Source organism: Nematostella vectensis, chromosome 1 (genome assembly GCF_932526225.1).
Source record: "Nematostella vectensis chromosome 1, jaNemVect1.1, whole genome shotgun sequence".
Lineage (NCBI taxonomy): Eukaryota > Metazoa > Cnidaria > Anthozoa > Actiniaria > Edwardsiidae > Nematostella > Nematostella vectensis.
The window spans coordinates 15,259,954-15,282,538 of NC_064034.1; the positions used below are offsets into that span (position 1 = coordinate 15,259,954).

At 39.8% G+C, this 22,585-nt stretch overlaps 1 protein-coding gene and 1 long non-coding RNA gene across 2 annotated transcripts; one reads left to right on the forward strand and one right to left on the reverse strand.

Annotated features, from left to right (window-relative positions):
* The first annotated feature begins 287 nt into the window (after positions 1-287).
* Positions 288-21,856, forward strand: LOC116614105 (structural maintenance of chromosomes protein 2). Its single transcript, XM_032374702.2, has 33 exons — positions 288-532; positions 1,025-1,174; positions 2,038-2,160; positions 2,513-2,551; positions 2,688-2,798; positions 2,903-2,947; positions 3,038-3,130; positions 3,337-3,414; positions 4,669-4,731; positions 4,819-4,872; positions 5,442-5,537; positions 5,674-5,863; positions 6,042-6,096; positions 6,253-6,373; positions 6,468-6,526; positions 6,592-6,651; positions 6,729-6,786; positions 13,512-13,592; positions 14,013-14,159; positions 14,372-14,494; positions 14,931-15,012; positions 15,461-15,596; positions 16,218-16,342; positions 17,663-17,748; positions 17,905-18,012; positions 18,297-18,362; positions 18,445-18,522; positions 18,834-18,899; positions 19,078-19,206; positions 19,844-20,044; positions 20,273-20,398; positions 20,795-20,946; positions 21,077-21,856. The coding sequence occupies exons 1-33, from the start codon at positions 365-367 to the stop codon at positions 21,453-21,455; spliced, it is 3,648 nt and encodes a 1,215-aa protein (XP_032230593.2). The 5' UTR covers positions 288-364; the 3' UTR covers positions 21,456-21,856.
* LOC116614106 lies at positions 625-12,767 on the reverse strand. The gene is made up of 2 exons (XR_004294368.2): positions 12,635-12,767; positions 625-1,228 (listed from the first exon to the last, which is right to left on the reverse strand). It is a non-coding gene; the product is annotated as an uncharacterized LOC116614106 (long non-coding RNA).
* Positions 21,857-22,585: the final 729 nt, after the last annotated feature.

Sequence of the window (22,585 nt, forward strand, 5' to 3'; positions counted from 1 at the left end):
CATTTCAATCCTGAGAAGTTTATATGCCGTCAGTCTTCGAGAAGGTTAAAAAAAGCGACGTTATCAACGCCAGGGGCTCATGAGCCCCTGTCAACGCTTTATCATATAGTATTGTTTTTTTCTTCTTTTATTTAATCCGTTTAAGCCAAGTAAACCATTTTCTTTTTTTTTGTACCAATCCCTCACGTCATCTCGCAAAGGTTGCGAGTTGAAGGTTGCATACTTGGGTTTCCTGTGCAATTTCCAAGTGAGAGCCTGGATATGAGAAATGCTCGCGCTGCTTGCTGGGTAAATACATTTAGGCGCCAAAGTGCAAATCAAGATTCCAACGGTGTTGGTATTTAGGTCTTGATTCTTGGCAATAATGTACATAAAACAGATAGTTATTGACGGTTTTAAGTCCTATGCCCAGAGAACAACTGTATCGGGTTTTGATCCGTTGTTTAACGCTATAACTGGGCTTAATGGTAGTGGAAAATCGAACATCCTTGACTCCATTTGTTTTCTACTTGGGATCTCAAACCTTTCTCAGGTAAGCTATTGAAACTTCAGCCTTTACCAACAATCAGCCTTTGTATCCCATATGAAACACCATTGCGATACATGAGAAAAGATAGAGTTTTAAGAAAATGACTTTCTATTAATGAAATCATAGACCACACCACTTTGTGTACTTAAATTTGGTAGTTAGGTGTGATCATCACTTCCCCTCATTACGGATGTGTTTCACAACAATCTACTTAACTTACTCTTGGAAAATCGGTGATGTGAATTATCTTATGTGTGTGATTTATTGTATCACCTTTACCAAACAATACTAAGAAGAGCTTCGAGTGCAGTGATGTGCAGTGCTTCGACAGAAATAAAAACGTTCAACCGTTGAAAACAGTCGGACACAAACTGCAGTTGTCTTTGTGTTAATGTCTACACTTGTGCCTTCTTGAACACTAGTTTTGTACAGATTATAAGGCCAAGTGTCTTACAATTACTCTTACATGAGGGTTCTCTTGGTCTTAAACTCCAGGTGCGAGCCAGTAGTCTTCAAGAGTTGGTTTACAAAGGCGGCCAGGCTGGTGTAACTAAAGCAACGGTGACTATCACCTTTGACAACAGTGATAAGAAACAGAGTCCCTTGGGGTATGAGACCTTTGATGAAATTACTGTGTCAAGACAGGTATGGCTATCTTTTCTGTAGGACTAAGCTTGGATGTACTCAGTACTGTAGCTGCTGCAATTACAATTATGAAATTTGATGTTGGTTAGGGGTGTAGAAAAATGACATACAGTATTACAATTGCCCAATTATCATGCTTTTTTCATCTTCTATTAAGGTAATAAACTTATCATTGGGAGCTAGGTAGTGCCTCTACATCTCACCCCTTCTTACAGTAAACCAAGTTTCTACATGAGTTGAGTTAGTTTCTTTACTTGGAGGGTTTTCCTCCAGGTTCCTCGGTTTTTCCTACCTACACAAAAGTCAACAATTCTGATGTAAAGTTGTGTTACATGAGTCATAAGGTGGCTGTCTGAGGCACCTTCTAATCAACCAGGTGGCATCTTTGCTCTCGTAATTCAGCATTCAAGCTGCAAGCAGGGTGATTAGCTTCTCAAATTTATTAAAGCTGCATTGTCACCAGTTTACTTCCGAATGTCCGACGGAAACCTCAACCGTTAAAAGACAAAAGAATCTATTAAAATCCGAGATATTAAACTGGCCATCCACCGTAAATTATCAATCACATCCTCAAAGAAACTTCCAATAAACACACTGCTTTCAATATTTTGAAATTTTTTTCACGTTTTCTGTTAAAAATCATCGGAGATTGTTATGTAGTCGACCAGAAGTTAACTGGTGACAATGCGGCTTTAAGTTTTTTATTTGACATAAATACTACCCTGGGAACGCTGGCACGTGGTACCCCCCTGAGTGGCAGTGTATCAGTTGTACTCAAAGGAAATCCTATTTATAAATAAGCATTGTGAGTAAATAATGTTATGTTAAGTGATATGCTAATAATATTCAAATGTGATTTGCAGGTTGTGATTGGAGGGAGGAACAAATATCTTATAAATGGCTGCAATGCCAACAACACCAGGGTTCAGGATCTGTTCCGTTCTGTGCAGTTGAACATCAATAATCCCCACTTTTTGATAATGCAGGTACAGTAGGCTGTTTAGTGCATACTTTAAATACCTAGCTTGTGAAATAAACCTAATGCATTAGTGAACCCTGTTAGGCATGGAATATTTGGGCAAAAAGCCTCTTCAGATATGTGACCTCATCTCTCTTTCCATCCATATAGGGTTTTTGTGATGATTAAACCATTTCCAATCTTGTACAAAAAATTTAAAAAAATAAAACTTTTTACTGTCTCCAAATAAAGGTGAAGTATATATTCATTTAAAGCAGAAGTCCTTATTTGAAACAAGTGTTCATAATCTTCGGCTGTAAGATACACATAACATCATGGAACTTATTTTCCATTATTTCTTTCCATCCTTTGTATTCTAGGGTAGAATCACTAAAGTGCTCAACATGAAGCCTCCAGAGGTAAGAGTGTTCACAAACAAGTAAATCCATAAAAAAAGTCCTAAAACTTCATGCAAGCACATGCATTTGCTTCTTAGCAAATATCTTTGGTTAAACTAAATAAAACAACACATTAATTCGACCCTCCCCTCCCCAGATCCTTTCCATGATAGAGGAGGCAGCTGGAACTAGAATGTATGAAAGCAAGAAGCAGTCAGCGCAGAGGACGATAGAAAAGAAAGATAGCAAATTGCAAGAAATAGAAACTGTAAGTGTCGTGTATTGGGTGAAGCATGACCCAAGTTTATAAATTATGTCACTTCTACTTGAAGGCTACACTATCTAACCTAAACTCTTTCTGATTCTCCTTAGATTCTTGCAGAAGAAATTACTCCAACTCTGAAAAAACTGAAAGAGGTATGTGTGCAAACACTTGGTTATTATATTTTCTGCATTTCTCTGGTTTGGTGACCCAACCAATTTACTTCAGTTTCTGTTGTTTTACAGGAAAGGGCATCATATCTTGAGTATCAAAAAGTGATGCGAGAACTTGAACACTTTACAAGGCTGTTTATTGCTCACCAATTTGTCATGGCTGAGGTTGGTAAAGGTGTTATGCTGCTTATAAACCCTGCAAAACTGGCCTTACAATGTAGCTGTTTACCACTGTCATTGTGTAGACTTGTTTTTCGAGTCAGCAAATACATGCAGACTTTCACAAAGTAAATGCTTGGTCACTACAATGCTTGGTCATAATGTCATAATAACACGTAAATGCTGCCTCAAAACTTTATTTTCTCTTTTAGGAAATGCAGTCAAAATCGGCCTCAGAGCTAGACACCATGAAAGAAGCCATTAATCAATTGCAATGCAATATGAAGGAGGTGTGACAAGTTTATATTTGCTAGAAGTTTTATTACTACACAATGCTAAATTATTCTTTAAAATGTTGATGTTACAACCATCTAACATGATCATATGAGCTTTGTGTAATAGCAGACTCGTACCCAGTCATTATTTGCTGTTGTGGGGACATCCACAGGAATTCTAAAGCGGAGACGGGGAAAAAATAACGACTGGCAGATTACAGATCCAAGATGGCGGATGAAATCGGCGAGCAAATGTTACGAATTTTCACAGACGAAGAAAGACTTTTCCATACTGCATTTCTTGCTTGTAAAATTCCATGTGCACATGATAATTGCAAAAATAGCTTTCTATACTCTCCTGGAGTTTGAAATTCTGCGTAAGATCATGTGCGAATAGTAACTTCCTCGCTCTAGAGCTTCTTCTAGGGAACAACCTTCTAGGGGACAACCTTCTAGGGAACAATATTCTAGGGGACAACCTTCTAGGGGACAACCTTCTAGGGGACAATATTCTAGGGGACAATCTTCTAGGGGACAACCTTCTAGGGAACAATCTTCTAGGGGACAACCTTCTAGGGGACAACCTTCTAGGGGACAACCTTCTAGGGGACAATCTTCTAGGGGACAATCTTCTAGGGGACAATCTTCTAGGGGACAATCTTCTAGGGGACAATCTTCTAGGGGACAACCTTCTAGGGGACAACCTTCTAGGGGACAATCTTCTAGGGGACAGTATTCTAGGGGACAACCTTCTAGGGGACAATATAAATAAATAAGTGCCAGAACATTCAGACCATCCAAATTCATTTCATGAAATGATCTATCGAGCTCATCAGTGTCCTCCGCTGTCTTGGATTTTACGTAGCAAAAATGTCCTCTTATTAAACAGGGAACTTTCGAGAAGAAAACTAAATGGTTTACAACAAGTATATGTAGGTAGGCCCTTGGACTTGTGCACAAAAAAAGTGAAAAAACGGTCATAAAAACGTTGCTTGCAAGATATTTAAAAAACTTGCAAGACATTTCCTGAGTTCTGCCAGACGTCAAGCGAATGCCAACCCCGAAACCGCATCCTGACCGTCGTGCACTGTGCAGTTATTCAACCTCCCCAAAATGCATCGCGTGGTGTCTGGGTACAAGACTGGTGTAATAAGCCTGTTCTTAGGTCTAATTTGTTTCATGATTCCTCAAGCAATTACTATTTAAAGGGACTCTTTTTGTTATAAATAAATCGATCACAGGTCATTAACAGAGAAAAAATTCTTATAGGTTGAAGCAAAGATAAAAGAAGTTAGTAAAGAAATATCTGAATTAGAAAAGAAAAGGAATGCGGTAAGAATGACTCATACTGTGTTTGATTGTCTTTTTTGTTATGATACTTTATGATGTTACTCAAAGATGTTTTATTTTGTACTCTAGGAAGCTGGAGATGCTATGAAAAAACTTGAGTCAAGTTTTGATGAGGTTCAAAAGGTGTACATGGCTTATAGCCACTTTTTTCCCTTGTATTGAAAATGATCACAAAAAGGGATCCCTAACCACTGACTTGTGTCAGCTCTTTGCTAAAGTAGTGCATTATGGTTAGAGTTTCTGCCGTTCCTCTAGAGTCAGTTACTGTCATTACCATAGTGAGGCGTTAATACAGAGAACCACAAAATAAGACAAGACTATTATGATATAGAGTGTTGTACTAGGTGATATCAAAATGATACAACTGATATAGCCATTGATAACAAGTTTTAGCAAATGAGCTTAGTATTTTTGCGGGCAACTGAAGGATTTCAAATAAATAAGCAGAACATCACATGGCTGCTTGCTGATGCAAATTTTCTTCTGGTGAGAATTTTCACTGTGTTGCACTCACTGTGTGATAATAGTATCAACAATGAAGATGAAATTTTTATCCATGCACGACCATGTAATATCCTCTCTATATTTATGTCTGGTTGCTATGTGTCTTTAGTGTATCCAGTAGCAATGTGTTCTTTCATCAAATTGTTGTCGATAAATGATGTTGATGAAGTATGTTTTGAATTTTTTAGGTTGATGTCAAAGCAAAGTCAGACCTCAAACATGAGAAGGAACAGCTGGCAGCTCAAAAGAGACAAAAAAAGGATCTTGAAAAAAATCGTGATGATGTGAGTGCTGAAACTAAAAGAATAAATGCCATAAATGCTAACTTAGTCAGTTCAGACTCAACAAGTACAAGCTAGAATTACTTACATAGCTGTTGTAACATAACAAACTTGACTGTGCAATAATGTTTATCTTAAGGATCAAGCACAGGTGAAGTCCAAAGAGACGGAGCTGAGCAAAATTAATGATCAGCTTGCTAAGCTTGAAGAGAAGAGTAACCAGGATTCTGAGGCAGTAAAGACTGCACAAGAACACTACCATGCCGTTTCAGCAGGGCTTTCAAGTAATGATGACGGGGAGGACAAAACACTTGCCGATCAAATCATGGGTAAGATTCTGGACCTTTTGCAGCTCTAAGTGATAATAGGGAATGAGAAAAAGTATAAAGAAGGATGAATAAAATCATGAAGAAGGTCATAGTGGGACATCTGCTGCTATTTATAGGTTCCCTTTCAAAGGTTTCCTATTGTTTGATTAACCTTTTTTCTATTCTATTTGACATGTAGGCTGCAAAAATGATATCAGCAATGCTGAAACTGGAGCTAAGCAAGCCCAACTGAAGTAAGTTCTGTTCCCCCTCAATTACAAAGAAAGAAGTGATACCATATCTACTTCTATAAAGAAATGCTTTATATTTTATACTGAATGGGTATTTGGCCAGTGCTGCACAATGCCTCAGAAGTGGCCCCATCTGAATACAGTATGCATCTCTCTTAGATTAAAGCATTCTCAAGCTGAATTGAAGAAAAAACGAGCAGAGTTAAAGGCAACAGAGAAGGGATATGAAAAGGATAAGCAGGCATTTGATGCTATTGAAAAAAGCAAGGCAAAGATAGAGGTATGAGCATACTAACAAGAATATTTCTCTATATTAGAGTATTATAGTTTGTCAAAAGTCTAAAACATGTTTTTTGTTTTATTTTGATTTCCAGGGAGAAATGAAAAAGCTCAACTATGAAGATGGAAAAGAGGAAAAGCTTGTGTCAAGAAAGTAAGTTTTCTTGGGATTTTTTGCCGGCTGCTTTATTGTACCAAACTTTATGTTGTGTTCCATAGGAGAAAGCTTGAAAACGAAGTTTCAAATTTGAGGACAACAGTGGAAACACTAGAAGCAAAGTAAAGATTGCTTTCTTATTCTCACATTCTGACTATTTTGGAAATGTGACTCAGCGTGTTTATGATTCCTTTCCTAGATTTCCTAATTTACAATTTGAGTACAAAGACCCTGAACCAAAGTTTGACAGAAGAAAGGTAAAAACATAATAATATGTGCCATCTATATTTTTATAGATTTAGAATATAGCATGATGCTACAACTAAGATCTGGTAATTTCTTGGTTTTATTTGTCTACATAATGCAAAAGCTTAAACACGAACGCGCGGTATAAAAGGGATCGCTCCGCCCCTTTTTTGCATACTAATCAGTACTCAACATGGCGGCTGGTAGCGTTATCAAAGGGGGGGGAAAGACAGCACAAATAAAGCATAATAAAAACAATTTTTTATAAGTCAATAAAGCTCTAATTTAATAATTAATATGGTTTCTGTTGCATGTATAGTATTTTTTGTCTTCGACATGCTTTAATGATACGGTATTTTCCATTTTCTTTGTTGTGAACGGAGGCAGCTTTTGAAATTCGCGCCATTTTCCCAGTGTCAATCAGTCCTTTTTTTCTCCAGTCTCACTCTTTCCCTTTCTCCGAGCCTCCACTCAGTTTGTTATTTTGGATAGCAGATTAAACAAAAGGACAGTCGCAAAACAACCTCCAAATATAGAGACCAAAGCCAGAAGTTTCGGTCTTTTAGTCAATCCACAGCAGTGCAACGGCCATTTGCAATGGTGGCGAAATCCTTTTTGAGACCATGTACAACTCAACTCAACGTGCCAAAACGTGAAAAACTCCTTGAACTAAAAGCAAAATACCAGCGACACAAATGAAGTTGTGCGCTCGTTTGTTTACACTCACGTCGTCAGTTATCTAACACACGTAAGAGATTGAAATATAAAAGAGAGTAGGACCTACCCGTTTTTCTTTTTTCAACAACTTTGAGGATTTATTGATGAAAGAAAGCCACAAACATGCCTAAGTCCGAACGGGGTAACTAGAACTTGCGTAAAAGGTGGAGAAAAGACGTGTATTTGCTGCTGTAAAACATTGAACTTTTTATGCTACAGATACCATTGCCTTTTAATGCGTTTCTGATAACAAAAAGATCAAATTTGTACTTACTTGCACTGTAGCTCGACTCATTTCTGGTTTGTCGGGAGCTTTGTGAAACACATCCGCACTTTAAAGTCTTGACAGATTTTTCGGAGGAAACCAGTTTTCCCCCCTTTTATAGTGCGCGTGCGTGTTTAAGTGTTGGTGATACATACAGTAGAGTGTATTTGAATTTTGAAATACTAAATTTGGGCAATATAGTTTGATATAACTATTGTTTCAAACAGTGTGCTAAGAACTTTAGAAGTTGTTAGCATCATGGATTTTTTTAAGAGATAAGCCAAATTCAATCAAAATTGCATCATAAAAGCCATTGCTTTTTTTAACAAAAAATGTTTCCCAACCTAGTGTGATTATTGATGGCTGATTCTATCAAAAGATGCCTAGGATATCATTTTATTCGAAGAGCTCCCCTATGGCTTAGTGTATTACCCTTGAAATTTCCAGTTTCACAAAGGTTTTATTCATTAGCCTAGGGAGATTATCTGATACACATGAAGTCTATTTAAGTCTTTCTTTACTATAACATCCTCAGACGCCCGTAAAATATAGGCCCAACTCCAAAACGTCAGTAATGCAAACTAAACATCACCAGACCTGACCATCACCATCACCGACCTTCAAAAGCGCATCTAAGCTGTAGTAATCTAATATCTTAATGATTACGTCATATTAATCACATGATCACAAATATTGTAATTAGCATATAGCACATGTATGATTAGGAAAGAGTTGAATCACACAGATCTGCAATAAACACGTACCGTCTTCACTCGTGGCTTTCTAATAGTAGAACCACGATAAGGTCACAACATTTGGCGACGAGGAATAGGAATTATCAGCAAAGCAGAAGAGAAGAAGAACGACAAATGACACGGCAGATACAAGTTCGGGCGCAAGTAGCGCGGCGACCAACCCGAACAACATCACCGTAGTAAACCGACAACTCTGTATCAAACCCTTCAACATCAACACCAATGACAGGGCAGATACAAGTTCGGGAGCAAGTAGCGCGGCGACCAACCCGAACAACATCACCGTAGTAAACCGACAACTCTGTATCAAACCCTTCCATATCAACACCGACACCAATGACACGGCATCCGATGGGATAAGTGGAAGAAGGACATCGAAATACAGTTTCGCTCCTTTGGAATAACAGAACCAGAAACAAAGAAAGACGGTCTGATAATCTACGGCGGCCCGCAGATCGCCGACCTTGAAGACTCACTCCCTGAGCTAACTGAACAAGCCGGAGACAATGCCTACACAAGACTTATAAGGAAGCTGGATAAAAACTTTCTCCCAAGGAAGAACAAAGACTACGCAAGATTACAGTTCGGAAACCTTATCCAAGCCGACAAAGAGAGCATGGCGCAATATTACACAAGGATCCGCGAAGTAGCGCAGAAATGCGAATTCACAGATTAGAACGAGGCGATTCGAGATCATTTAATCAAGACTATAAGAAGCGCTCAACTACGACTCAAGACTATAAGAAAGAACTTAACTCTGACACAAATACTAGACGAAGCAGCGATAGATGAAGAATCAAGCGCGCAAGCGGCAGCCATCGAAAGGAAGCTTAAGGAGGAGTCGGAATCTCAAAGGGTGAAACAAATCACAAAGCGACTAATGCGCGACCAACACCACAAAGAATGCGACCGATGCGGAGCGAAACACAGCACAAGCAAATGCAGAGCCTTTGGAGCAGAATGAAAAAAAATGCGGGAAAAAAAATCACTACGCTCAAATGTGTGAGCGGCGCAAAAACAAAAGACGAAACAACCTCAGAACGGCAAGACCAACGCAGGAAACATCAATCAAGGAACTTCGGGACGCCTGAAGCAACCCAACAAACACATACACAAGGTACAGACCAGCAACGAGCAGCTGGATCAAATAGTCAACAATCACACACAGCTCTTTTCGGGGATCGGAAAAGCACGACGAGACGGGAAAGACACCGAAATCCACCTACCCATGCAAGACGACGCACAGTCTATCATCCAGAAACCGATGCGAGTTCCATACCACCTGATAGAGCCACTAAAGAAAGGATGAAAGAGTTCGTCGATAACGACATCATGGAGCCTGTCCCGGAACACGAATCGATAACATGGTGTTCACCATTAGTGGTCCAACCAAAACCGAAGAAGCCAGGAGACATCAGAGTGAGCCTGGATCTCCGAGTGCTCAACAAATCAATGCAGCGCACACGACAAGTCCAAGCACCAATTACCGAGGACTTCATCGCAACATTCAAGGACTGTCGAATGTTTAGCAAACTAGACATGAATCACGGATACCACCAGTTTGCACTAGACGAGGAATCGCGAAAGCTGATGACATTCTCCACCCCAGAAGGCAACTATCGGTACAGACGGCTAGCGTTCGGCGGCTTTAAAAGCCAAGACCTATTCGACGCGGAAATGAACCATATTCTCTCAGGACTCCAGCGAGTGCTGAACAATCGGGATGATATTCTTATCCGTGGATTAAACGAAGACGACCACAACAAGAACATCGAAGCAGTATTAAAGCGACTGGAAGCGCACAACTTTACACTGAGCAGAGAGAAATGCGAGTTCGGCAAGACAAGCATCGAGTTCCACGAACATCTCTTTATATCAGAGGTGCGTACGCGAATGCGCAGCACCTCAGTCTAAAGAGGAACTTGTATCATTTCTTCAAATGATGGCATACCTGTCTCGCTACATCACCAACTTCTCATGTCGATGCGAACCTCTGAGGAGACTGACACACAAAGACGCAAGGTTCGAATGGAACGACGAGCAGCAAAAGGCGTTCGAAGACCTGAAGAGAGCGATAACTACGGCAGTCCTGATTCCCTACAAACCTGAACGGCAAACGCTGATTACCTGCGACGGCAGCCCAACCGGACTAGGAGGCGGTTTATTTCAGAAGACTGACAAAGGATACCAACCTGTACACTTCGTGAGCAGAACGCTGACAGACACAGAGAAACGCTATTCACAAATCGAGAGAGAGGCACTTGCAGCAGAATTTACTACCACAAGACTTAACATGTACCTCCTAGGATCACCACACTTCCAACTGGCGACAGATCACAAGCCATTACTACCGCTGTTGAACAATCAAAGAGCGAAGTTACTGCCACGTATAGAGAGGATTGTGATGAAAATGGAAAACCTCGATTTCACAGCAACTCACATCACAGGGAAATCCAATATGACGGATTATCTATCAAGACATGCGATTCCAGACGAAAAGCAATCGGACAGCGAGCACTACATCAAAGCAATAATAGAGACTAACCACGCAGTTGTCATGGAAACCATACAGACAGCAACAAGAAAAGACCGAGTACTGCAGAAGTTACAGACAGCACTTCACACAGGACAATGGGACAAAAACGACCCTGACCTAGCACCGTACTATGATCTACGAGCAGAGATCTACACAAGCGACGAGACAAGACTGGACAAGATAATTCCACCTGAATCCCTGAGGGACAAGATAATCACAATCTCCCACAAGCAAGGACACTTAGACATCACAAAGACAAAGGAGCTACTAAGGCGGAAATACTGGTTCCCAAGAATAAACAAGTGGATTGAGGACATTGTTAGCTCATGCTTCAGCTGCCAGGTAGCAACAAACACACATCACACCAAGCCAGCTAAAATGACAAGCTTACCAGAAAGTCCATGGGAAACGGTGGAAGCAGACTTTTGTGGACCATTTCCAAACAACGAATATGTACTAGTGGTCACAGACCAGTATTCACGATACCCGGAAGTAGAGTTTATCACATCAACAGCACTTAAACCAACCCGGAAGAAACTTAAGAAGATGTTTGCTACACACCGTTGACCACCGTTCAATTCCACAGAATTCACAGAGTTTGCAGATGAAATAGGATTCAGACATAAGAAAATCACACCAAGACACCCGAAGGCTCAAGGCCAAGTTGAAGGCTTTAACAAGCTTATAAACAAGATAGCGACTATTGCTAACCAAGAACACATTGATGTACACGAAGCGACATACGACATGCTATCAGCCTACAGAGACACACCACACCTAGCTACAAAGAAGACACCTTATGAATTGATGATGAACAGAGAAGTAACAACGAAATTGGAACACTTTCCAACAGACAAACCAACACAGGATAGTGAAATACAACGCAACGACAGCAAGTACAAAGAACAAACAAAAATGTACCACGACAAAAGACACAGAGCAACAAAACACAAGCTTGCAGTAGGACAAACCATTCTGATCAAGCGGGACAAGAAAACAAAAGCCCAAACACCATATGAACCGCACATCTATATCATCACTGAAATAAAAGGATCAACAGTCAAGGCAAGAAGAATCGGAGATGGAAAGATTATATGTCGAGATGCATCAAGAGTTAAACAACTGAAGTCTGCGACAAAGAACATACAGGAAGAAAGAGAGGAAGAAGGTAGAGATATAAAAAAGATTCCACCATGCTTCAAGGACCAAATACACCAGCCAGAAGTGACTACACAGCCAAGACGATCAGGACGGAAACACATTTCTATATTTGACCGGAGACTGCGAGATTATTCGAAGTAAAACCATCATGAACTAAATGGAAAGAACAGTGAACACTCAAAATGAGATACATTATTGTTACAGTTATGTATTGATTTAAAATATATCCAGATTATGATTGTACATAGAAATGATTCTCTATGATTATATATACATATAAATATCTGAAAAGAGAGGAATGTAGTAATCTGATATCTTAATGATTACGTCATATTAATCACATGATCACAAATATGGTAATTAGCATATAGCACATGTATGATTAGGAAAGAGTTGAATCACACAGATCTACAATAAACACGTACCGTCTTCACTCATGGCTTTCTGATAGTAGAACCACGATAAGGTCGCAACATAAGCGAATAGAAGACTCCATTCCAAAGTATTAACCTTGATTTCTGACCAATTCGTAAACAAAAAAAGACATGAAATTCCTAACCACAAGCAAAGCAAAGCAAAGCAAACACAGATCAAGTCACAAATAGATGCCTTTTTTTGTATGTCATGTCTCTTTCTACAGCCATCAGCAACAATAATCAATGCTAAAACCTCCATTAGAAGCTAGTCTCTGTTTAGGCTATATTGCATGCTTGCACTGCATCATGGGAGTCTTGGAAACACCTCCACAGTTAGGCGGGCAAACTCCTCCCCCATAATCATAACAGTCTCTTTGCCTTAAAGCCAAACAAAACATTTCCAGGTCCAAGGAACCCAGAATAAGCCTGAAAACAATTTTTGAATAAGGTTGGGTAGCAAAGGTGTTCCACATTGGAGCGTATGAGGCAATTCACTAGAAAACTCCGTTCTCACTTGGTGAAGGCCAGACAAGGAATTATCCCATTGAATCAAACTCAGCCTGCAAATATCCATAAGCACAGCATTTATTATGCCCAAATAGTCTTCATGATGTCCTAAGGCACTCCCCAGATGTGAAAACGCTGTAATTTTTAAGCAAATTATGAGCAAAACTGTTGTAAGCAACAGGCTGTAGCAATGACACGGCAGTGCATTGTTGGAAACTTCAAGGCATACCATCTTGGGTCAGGGGTAGCTTAACTTAAATGGTAGTGTTGGACTTGAAATAGGGGGGTGGTTTCCGTTTTCAGTCTGTTTTTCAATACAAGTTCCGAGGAGTTAATTAACCAAAGGCTAATAAGCATTTGGCTTTCCATTGCATACCAGGTTAAAGGGCTTGTTGCACAACTGATCAAAGTGAAAGATGTTACCACAGCTACATCACTAGAGGTCACAGCAGGTGGAAAGGTACAGCACTGAAATTCTATGCTCTATATTGGCAAGTTGTTCGAAAAGCAGTTTGGCAAAGAATGGCTGTTGATTTTTTGTTTTGCTTTTTTTTTTTTCAAAACGTTTCTAAAGTAAATTTTGTTCTGTCAAACTAAGAAAGAGTTAAAATATAATAATGGAAAAGTCTACAGTATGAATAGCAGAGAGGAGCAGGAAATCAAGCTTTGTATTTCCCAATGTAGACAGGAATTTTGACAGAGATTATGTCCACAAAAACAATGATTTAAGCTTTGCTATGACTCCCTCTTAAACAAACAGTCAAGCACTAGGAAAAAACAATACTTTTAAATTTTTGAAATAGTAGGAATTATAAATTAATAATAAGGTTAACAGCAATCAGAAGCTGTGAAGATCTTCTTTCTCTTTGGTTTATTAAAGCTTTACAATGTTGTGGTGGACTCTGAGGTCACTGGTAAAAAATTGCTCCAGAATGGACAGCTCAAACGACGGTACACCATCATCCCTCTTAACAAGATCTCTCACAGAACCATTGCTAATGATGTTGTCAAAAGAGCTGAACAGCTGGTAAGATACTTTAAGTAATTTCAGTTGTGTAGTAAACATTTGGATAATAAAGTAGTCATAATTAAGCCATGTGTTATTGCTAATCAAAGGAACACAGAAAATAAAATCATAGCTCTTTTTTAGAAAAAAACGTCATTATTGAACACATGCCAAGGTATTTTTACTTACTATTTACATCCATATGTACAGCTTCTAACTTTTTTTCCATCAAGGTGGGAAAAGACAGTGTACAACCAGCGCTATCACTTGTAGGGTATGAGGATGAGGTCAAGGCAGCTATGGCTTATGTTTTTGGTACCACATTTGTCTGTGATACCATGGATAATGCTAAGAAGGTAATAGTCTCCTTTTTTTAGAACAGCTGGCTGCTGTCATATGTTTTTGTCTATTTTCTTTTGAGCAATCATCTACTTTGATGTTAGGCAATTAGACTCAATGGTTCCTAACAAACGTCTCAGTTCGCTGAAGTGTTTTTGTTTCTGCATCCCTGATATTACGAATAGTGTTGGCAGAGATGGTTGGAAAGACATCCATAAGTCTAGGGTACTTTTTGGGGTTAGAGGGGTGGAATTGGCATTTGTAAATTTGAAAAAGACGTCATATCATTTTAGAGACCACCAAATGTGAAGGATACAAAAAAGTAAACAACGTTGTAATTGGAGACAAAAAAAAATATGAAAAATGAGGGTGTGTTTTGTTGAAACACTTAGGGTGCAGACTATTACCTTTGTTAGATTGGTTATGTACTTATACTAACCCTGGTGCTTGTAGGTCACATTTGACCCCAAAGTGAAGACACGAACTGTCACTCTGGAGGGTGATGTGTTTGATCCAGCTGGAACCCTTACTGGAGGTGAGTGCTTTGTCATATTCCTGTACCTCAGATCAACTGGAAGAAATCTTCACTATCGGAAAATTATTGCAGATCATTGGAAAAGTGCTGACTATTGCAGCTGCATTGAATTGCAGATATATTGTATGTGTTTCGGCCTGCCTGTTTCTACTGTTCTTACTTAAAGATGTTGTATATCTATCTTCATGTTTTAAAAGAATCAAAAAGCCCAAACTGTCGCGATCTAATACCAGAACAATGAATACAATACACCAAAAACTGGAAATCGACTGTAATATTTTTGCATCTCGCGCCACTATTCTGACGTAAATAAGCTTGTAACGATTCACCTTCTTCAGTCTGCCCTGAAGAAGTCTTATTAAAGACGAAAATTTGGCAGAGTCGATTTCCAGTTTTTGGTGTATTGTATTATTATCTTCATGTTTTAGAGATAGTTTTGTATGTGTAGGTGCGAGGTCTTCCTCAGCGTCCATCCTGGCCAAGCTACAGGAGCTAAAGGAGGCTCAGGATGAGCTGAATGCCAAGAGCAAGGAGCTGGAGACGGTGGTGAAAGAGCTGGCGACCTGCTCCAAGGTCGCAGAGAAGTGAGTATATAATCGTCACTGAATGCACAAGGCACATGTTTGAGATGTGACACTGAATACACTCTCAAACAGCGCCGGTATTGTTGGCAGAGGCATAAAGCACAAAACATTGCTACAATCCTGGTTAAGACAAGCTGAAACACACAGATTTTCGCGCCTTAAGATTTAAAATTTCACACGTCCATATATAAAGACGTATTTCTCCCCCTTCCCCCACCAAGATTGTTGGGCCAGCAATGGTGTTCTATTCGTACACTTAATTGTGCGATGGTACTTATTGTTCTCTATCTAACAGATGGAAAATGTACAGTCAAAAATAAATAAAAAATAAAAAAGTAGCTAATCACTCTCATGGCAGCTAGATGATGAATATGGAGAGCGCAGGGCAGGTGCCCCAGGCAGCCGCAATACAACTCATGTCTGACCATGGATCGAAGCTAAGGTCGAAATTGTTGGTCTTGTGGAGAGAGGAAAAAAGTAGACCCCGGAGAAAAACCCTCGGAGAAAAGGAGAGACCAACTAACTCAACTCACGGCGGAACCGAGCCCTACAGAATAAGGCTCTGCCAACTGCGCTACCTAGACTCCCCATGTAATGTGTACCCTGTCTTTGCTCTCACAGGTACCAACAGTTGAAACAGCAGTACGACCTCAAGGTGCACGAGGCCGAGCTGGCAGAGACGCGTATGAAACAAAGCACGCATCACCTGCAGCTTGAGGAGATCAAGACCTTAGAAAACAATCTCGGTACGTACCCGCTCAAGGTCTTCAGGTAACACTTCCATGTCAATAAATGGCAAAATTATAGAGATTGTCCCTCGTATGTTATCGCCCAATTTCGAACTAATTCAGCGCACTATAGATGTACTGTGTGTTGCTCCAATTACGAACGATACCCAATTACACTCATACTCACGTGTGCTGTAGTAATTACGTAATTGGCGTTATTACAAGCGGGAGAATTTAATTTTATTTGAAGGTGAGTCAAACTTATGTTCGAGTAGTTTGAAAGTTAACGGTGCAGTGAATTTAACGCTTTACATAAACTGGTCCTTCTGGTAAGTTAGAGTTAAAAAAACTTTTTTCGTGGAAATGAAGCACTGTAAAATACTTCTACTATAGAATAGAAGTTCTTTGATCCGGCTACTAATTTAGAAGAATAAAAGCGTTCTGTAAATTTACAGTGCTTGTTCACGAAGTGTGCCTAAACACGGACACAAATAGACTGCTTATTGGGGATATGTTTAAAAAGATAATGGGAATTAGTTTCTGCATTTAAACTACATATTGGAGGGATTCAGGTACATATAAACTATGTGTCAAATTGTGCAATCATATGATAAAGAGAACGCTCGCAAAAAATGCAACATAATTAGCAGCTTGTAAAAATGTTTAAAAATATGGCTATGTAGACAGCCAAAACTATAAATACCGCCTTCAAGCACTTCCGGGGTATAGTATTGCTTCTTTCTCGATGCTTTTATCATCAGGTTACAACAATTATTTTGAATGTGACTTTTTAGAATCATTTTTTTGGGGAGGACCCATTCAGAAGTAAGTAAAGTACAAACCCCACTACGTTTGAAAGATATTGATATAAAGCCGTCTGTCTACGGCAAGGTCAAAACAATGATTATTTAATCATGATTATTTTTCGACGAAAGTCTACGAATTTAAACGGATGAATTGTAATTCAGAGAGCGCCCAATTATCAAGTAAACAAATGGTAAAATGTTCTTCCTAGATCCACATAATTAAAGTTGGCTTTGCTAAATAAGATAAATTCTTGTTATTATTTTATCATCCTTACGAAAATCGTTCATGAAGTTTGTGTCCGGATATGGGGCCAGTTGACCGGGATTAGGGCAAATCAGTGACACATTCAAGCACGGCGCCCTAAACTAAAATATGTATATATATTAATAGTGTTTTATTAGGTTAAGGTCCAATCTTGTTACTGGCAAAATATTAAAAGTGTTCTTTTTATTGCTAAAAAGTTATAATGCTAAATGCAAAAACCGTCCGTAATTAGGGGAACACACTGTATGTAACCTTTTTTTTTTTCAGACGAGCAACAGCAACTAATTGAAAAGTCCAAAGAAACAATCGCCTTGGCAACCGCAAAATGCAATGACATCGAGTTAAAAATGAAAGTAAGATGGTAATTTTTATGGTATTTTCAGATATACACCACATAAATGAAGAGAAACAACAGAACTGAAATTTTTAATGCGAGAAAGGAAATTTCAGGAGGCCAGCGTAAAGCGTGCTTTTGTGCATTTGTGTTCTGATGTGTTTTTGTTTTCCAGGAAGCCAAAACCTACAGAGAGCGAGAGTTAAAAAAAGCGGAGGAGGATCTAAAAAAGGCGAAGAAAAGGGCCGAACAGTCCATCAAAGAGACGAAGACCAAACAGCAGGTTAGCATTGGGGTAGCTGACCAAGCTGACGCTCAGACGGACAGCTCTATTTGGAACACCTTTTTAAATCCCTGTTCCTGCTCGTTTTTCTTGCAAATACTGTATTTGAAAATTCTACTTAGCGGAAAGTTTTCTGTTTTCAGCTCAGATAATAGAAACATTCAATTGTTATTTCGCTTTTGGTGTTTGTGGTACATATTGCTTTCGCTCCTGGTTATTTGGTTGTTGTATTTTCACTGTCAGTCTACTCTCATTTTGTAATAGATAATTCTATTTCTATTCAGGAAGTTGAAGGAATGCAGCTAGAAATAGAAGAAATTGTGAAGGAAATGGCGAGCATAGAGGAGCAGGTTTGTACAAATTTAGAATTAATAAAACTGCGCTTGCTCTTAAGATTCGTAATACTACGATGTCGTTGTGATCTTGATCCAGGTTACTAAGGTCGACGAAAATATCGCAAAATGCGAAGAGCAGGTGGAGAAGTGCTCCGAGAAAGCAAAACAGACACAAGTAAGCGAGAATGCCCCTGTATACACTATGTTATTATTGTTTGTTTATTGTTTGTCCTTAAAATTACGTCAGTATAACTACAAACCCTGGGTGAAACTGTTGTTATACCCACTGTAAACGACATATTTCAGGCATTATTAAAACCATAGTCTGCTGAGGTTCTCGTGACAGGTCGGTGGGGTGAAATTATATTTACTGAATCCTGAATTGAGAAAAAAAATTGTTAGATTGGCGCGCTTGTCTCCTCCACCATATCCCCTCTCCTCGGAATCTACACACTTATACATTTTTCGCACTTATCTTATTATTAGGCTGCTGTAAAGGAAGCTGAAGCCGCTCTGAACAAACAGAAAGAAAACTTGAAAGCATGCAGCAAGGTATATTGACGTTGCAGTTGGTTTATAATAAAATATACCCTGGTCTCAGCATTGTAAACTGATGGCAGACGAAGTGTCGGTATACTTAAACTTACCGTTTACTGCTGCATGGAAAGTCTGAAAGTAAAATCCTAAGAACCTTCGATAATGGGTTAGTATTTTTTTTCTTTCCTTGAAGGCCATCAACGAGAAGATGTCTATACAGCACGGCCTGCAGAAACAGAGCTCTGACGCGCAGCTTCAAGTGAAGGAAATGGAACATAAGATCGCCAAGTTTCAGAAGGAAAGCAAAGATGCTGCCAACAAGGTATTATATGTCCTCCCCAAAAGCCGTTCTTTAGTCGCCCGCTACAGGCAATTATTTTATTTAAAGTTTTGATAATGCAAAAAAGTGTGTCTGAAAACATAAGGATTTATTATAGACAGTAACAGCAGAGCACTGAGACCTTCCAATGGCGAACGTTAAATGAAAACAAAACACTGTTCAAGAAGTAGTGAAATCGGGTGTATAAATACTAATTTTGAAACTAGAAGTCAGTAAACAGCACAGTTTTTTTTATCTTGTTGTCTTCGCCATTGGTTGTCTTGTTGTCTTCGCCATCTTGTTGTCGTCACTCTTGGTTGGTTGCGAACATCCGTCCATTCTTAGCCTGAAGTTTCGCCTTCTTTATTATCTTGCTCTCAGCCAGTCAGGAAAGGCTGATATTCAGTCAAGTTCAAACTATTCACCCAGATAACCATCTATTAGAGTTCTAAAGGAGCACTTAGTAGCGTTTTGACCGTCAACAAACGCGGGCATAACCCGGCCAATACCTGGTCATGGTTTTAGTGGTGTGAGTTCAATTCCCACTTGCACCCTTAAATGTTCACATTTCTCCTTTGTGTAAGCGAAATTTTAGGAGTGACCAAATTTACCACTGAGTTTGTTTTGTGTGATGTCGCAGGTAGAGAGCATGCTCGCAAAGTACGAGTGGATCTCTAGCGAGCGCCAGTACTTTGGACAGGCTAATACCGCATACGACTTTGCCTCTAATGATATGAAGGACGTGGGAAAGCGCCTCAACAAGCTTAACGAGACTAAAGACAAGCTAGGCAAGAGTGTTAACATGCGCGCCATGAACATGCTCGGCAAAGCCGAGGAGAAGGTGAGCCCTGGGTATCCTGTGGTAGTATTCCCTCGAAAAAAGGCACTGAATCGCCCCCCTCCCTATACTACTGTGTGTAGTGGTGTGTAAACTAGTATTTTTACTAATACAATAACCTAATGAAAAAGAATCGCATTGTCCTGTCTCACGAAAAAAGGGACTGATTCGGTCCCCCCTATACTACTTACCTTTAGTGTGTAATGTTTGGTACCATCGTGTTTTTACTAGTACAATGATCTGATGAAAAAGAAGCGCATTGTCCTAAACGACAAAGATAAGATCGCGAGTGTCATCCGAGAACTCGACGAGAAGAAGAACGAGGCTCTAAGGAACGCCTGGATTAAAGTCAATAGAGTGAGTACAGTGGATACACCATATCTGCTCCAATCCTGGTCTACTAGAAACAATACAGGAGGATTAATACAGTAACTTTCTGTCTATTGTGTAGTTGGTTGTGGCTTATATACATAGTTGATTCTGGTTATAGTTATGATATTGTGCTGTTTATGCTAGTTCACTTTATGTCACGTTCGATAGCAATATTATGGAATATACTTATCTATGAAGTATATCCATTATATTTATTTTTTCAAATGTTCGACCTAAAGGTCAGCAAATTATAATTACAAAATATGATGCTCATATTTACTTTAGCAAAAAAAATTGCTGCCACGGCAATGTGTACATAGGAAATGTGAATTGGCCATCTATGTAACTGCAGCAAAAAGGAGCTTTTTTATTCTTTTATAGGACTTTGGTTCAATTTTCTCAACCTTGTTACCCGGTGCTACGGCTAAACTGGCTCCACCCGAAGGTCAAACCGAGCTGGACGGGCTTGAAGTTAAAGTTGGCTTCGGTACAGTCTGGAAAGAGAGTCTAAGTGAGCTCAGCGGCGGACAAAGGTTAGTCGAGCTTCTGAAATATGGCCATATTCTAAAAATAGTAATTCTCTCTTCTACTGCTTGTCTCTGCTGCTTTTCAAAACGGCACTATTTTACATCCTGATTCTTAATAAATTTGCGTCGTTCGCAGGTCCCTTGTTGCTCTCTCCCTCATCTTGTCTCTGCTACTTTTCAAACCGGCACCGTTATACATTCTGGACGAGGTGGATGCCGCCCTAGACCTTTCCCATACCCAGAACATCGGGCAGATGCTGCGCACTCACTTCAAGCACTCGCAGTTCATCGTTGTTTCCCTCAAAGACGGCATGTTCAACAATGCTAACGTGCTGTTCAAGACCAAATTCGTGGACGGCATTTCTACCGTGACGAGGTACGTCCAGAACCAGCCTACAAGAGACCAAGAGAACATCTCCACAGGGAGTAAGAACACCGCCAAGAGAGGTCAGGACAGGTCCAAGCGACCGAGAATCGAACCAACTCCAGAACCGCTCTCCGCCGCAAGGAGATAGTGATGTAACCATGTGAAATAACAACAATAGTGTACATATTTTAATTAGCTGGTTCCAACTAAAAACTCGGTATTTCGAGCTCGCTCTGGCGCTGCTTCCCGCTCACCTTCGGCAAAAATATCCTGCCACATATACATTTTTTTTCGCCAAATGTAAGAAGGGATGTTAAAGGTATACGCTCGTTTTGGTGCCTCGGGTTCTGAGAGGGACTTTGAGAGTTGAAATTTCTTTGGAGCCAAAACGAAAGTTTACATATATAAACTGATGCAGGTAAACTTAAGTCAACATGAGGTTACGTAAACAATATAAACTAAGGTTACGTAAACAACTCCAAAGTATTCGTGTGCATCATTAGCTTTTTAAATATATGTGAGCCATGAAATATAATTCAATCAACCAAGCGCCTTGTTTGTTGTTGTAATCTTCTACGTACTTTGGATGAAAAAGATGTAACCCCATTATACTACTTGGCCTCTGCAGTTATCTATTTACCCTAGAGTAGCAGATTTTCTCAATAATTACTGATGTTGATGATATGATGTTGATGCTGCTGTTCCTGTGAAGCGTTTACCGCCATATGGATCGTGTATGAATGGGGGAGGGCTTGCAGCCGACCCCCTGTTTTTTCTCTATGAACGTTTAATGCTAATGATCGCATTCTGATTGTAAAACAAACAGTGCGCGCACAGCAACCGCGCGTGAGCTAAGAGGCCTAGCAAGCACAAAGGGCAGGGAAGATAAGAAGTAGACCCCGGGCACCTAGACAGAAGGATTGAGGGAATGTACAGAAAGGGAGCGCTTGCAGCCGAAAGTGTTTTTTTTTTTTTTTTTTTTACTGTACACCTCTTGGCTAGCACAAGATTGCTGTGAGCTCGCTGTTGTTAGTTTCACCAGAAATACGTCCCCCTACAATTACTGACTCTAGCTCTAAAAAGATTAACACCTCGACTAGCGCGCTCAAGGCTTCTTTGCCAATCAGAATGCGATTTACCTCTTTAGCATTAAATGTTCACTGAGTGAACGTTTATATTGAAAAACCAGGTGGTTGGCTGCAAGTCTCCCTCGTCCTCTCATCTCACTAGTGCCCATGCCTTGTCTCCGCCTCTTCTTTCCCAACCCTTTCAGCTTGC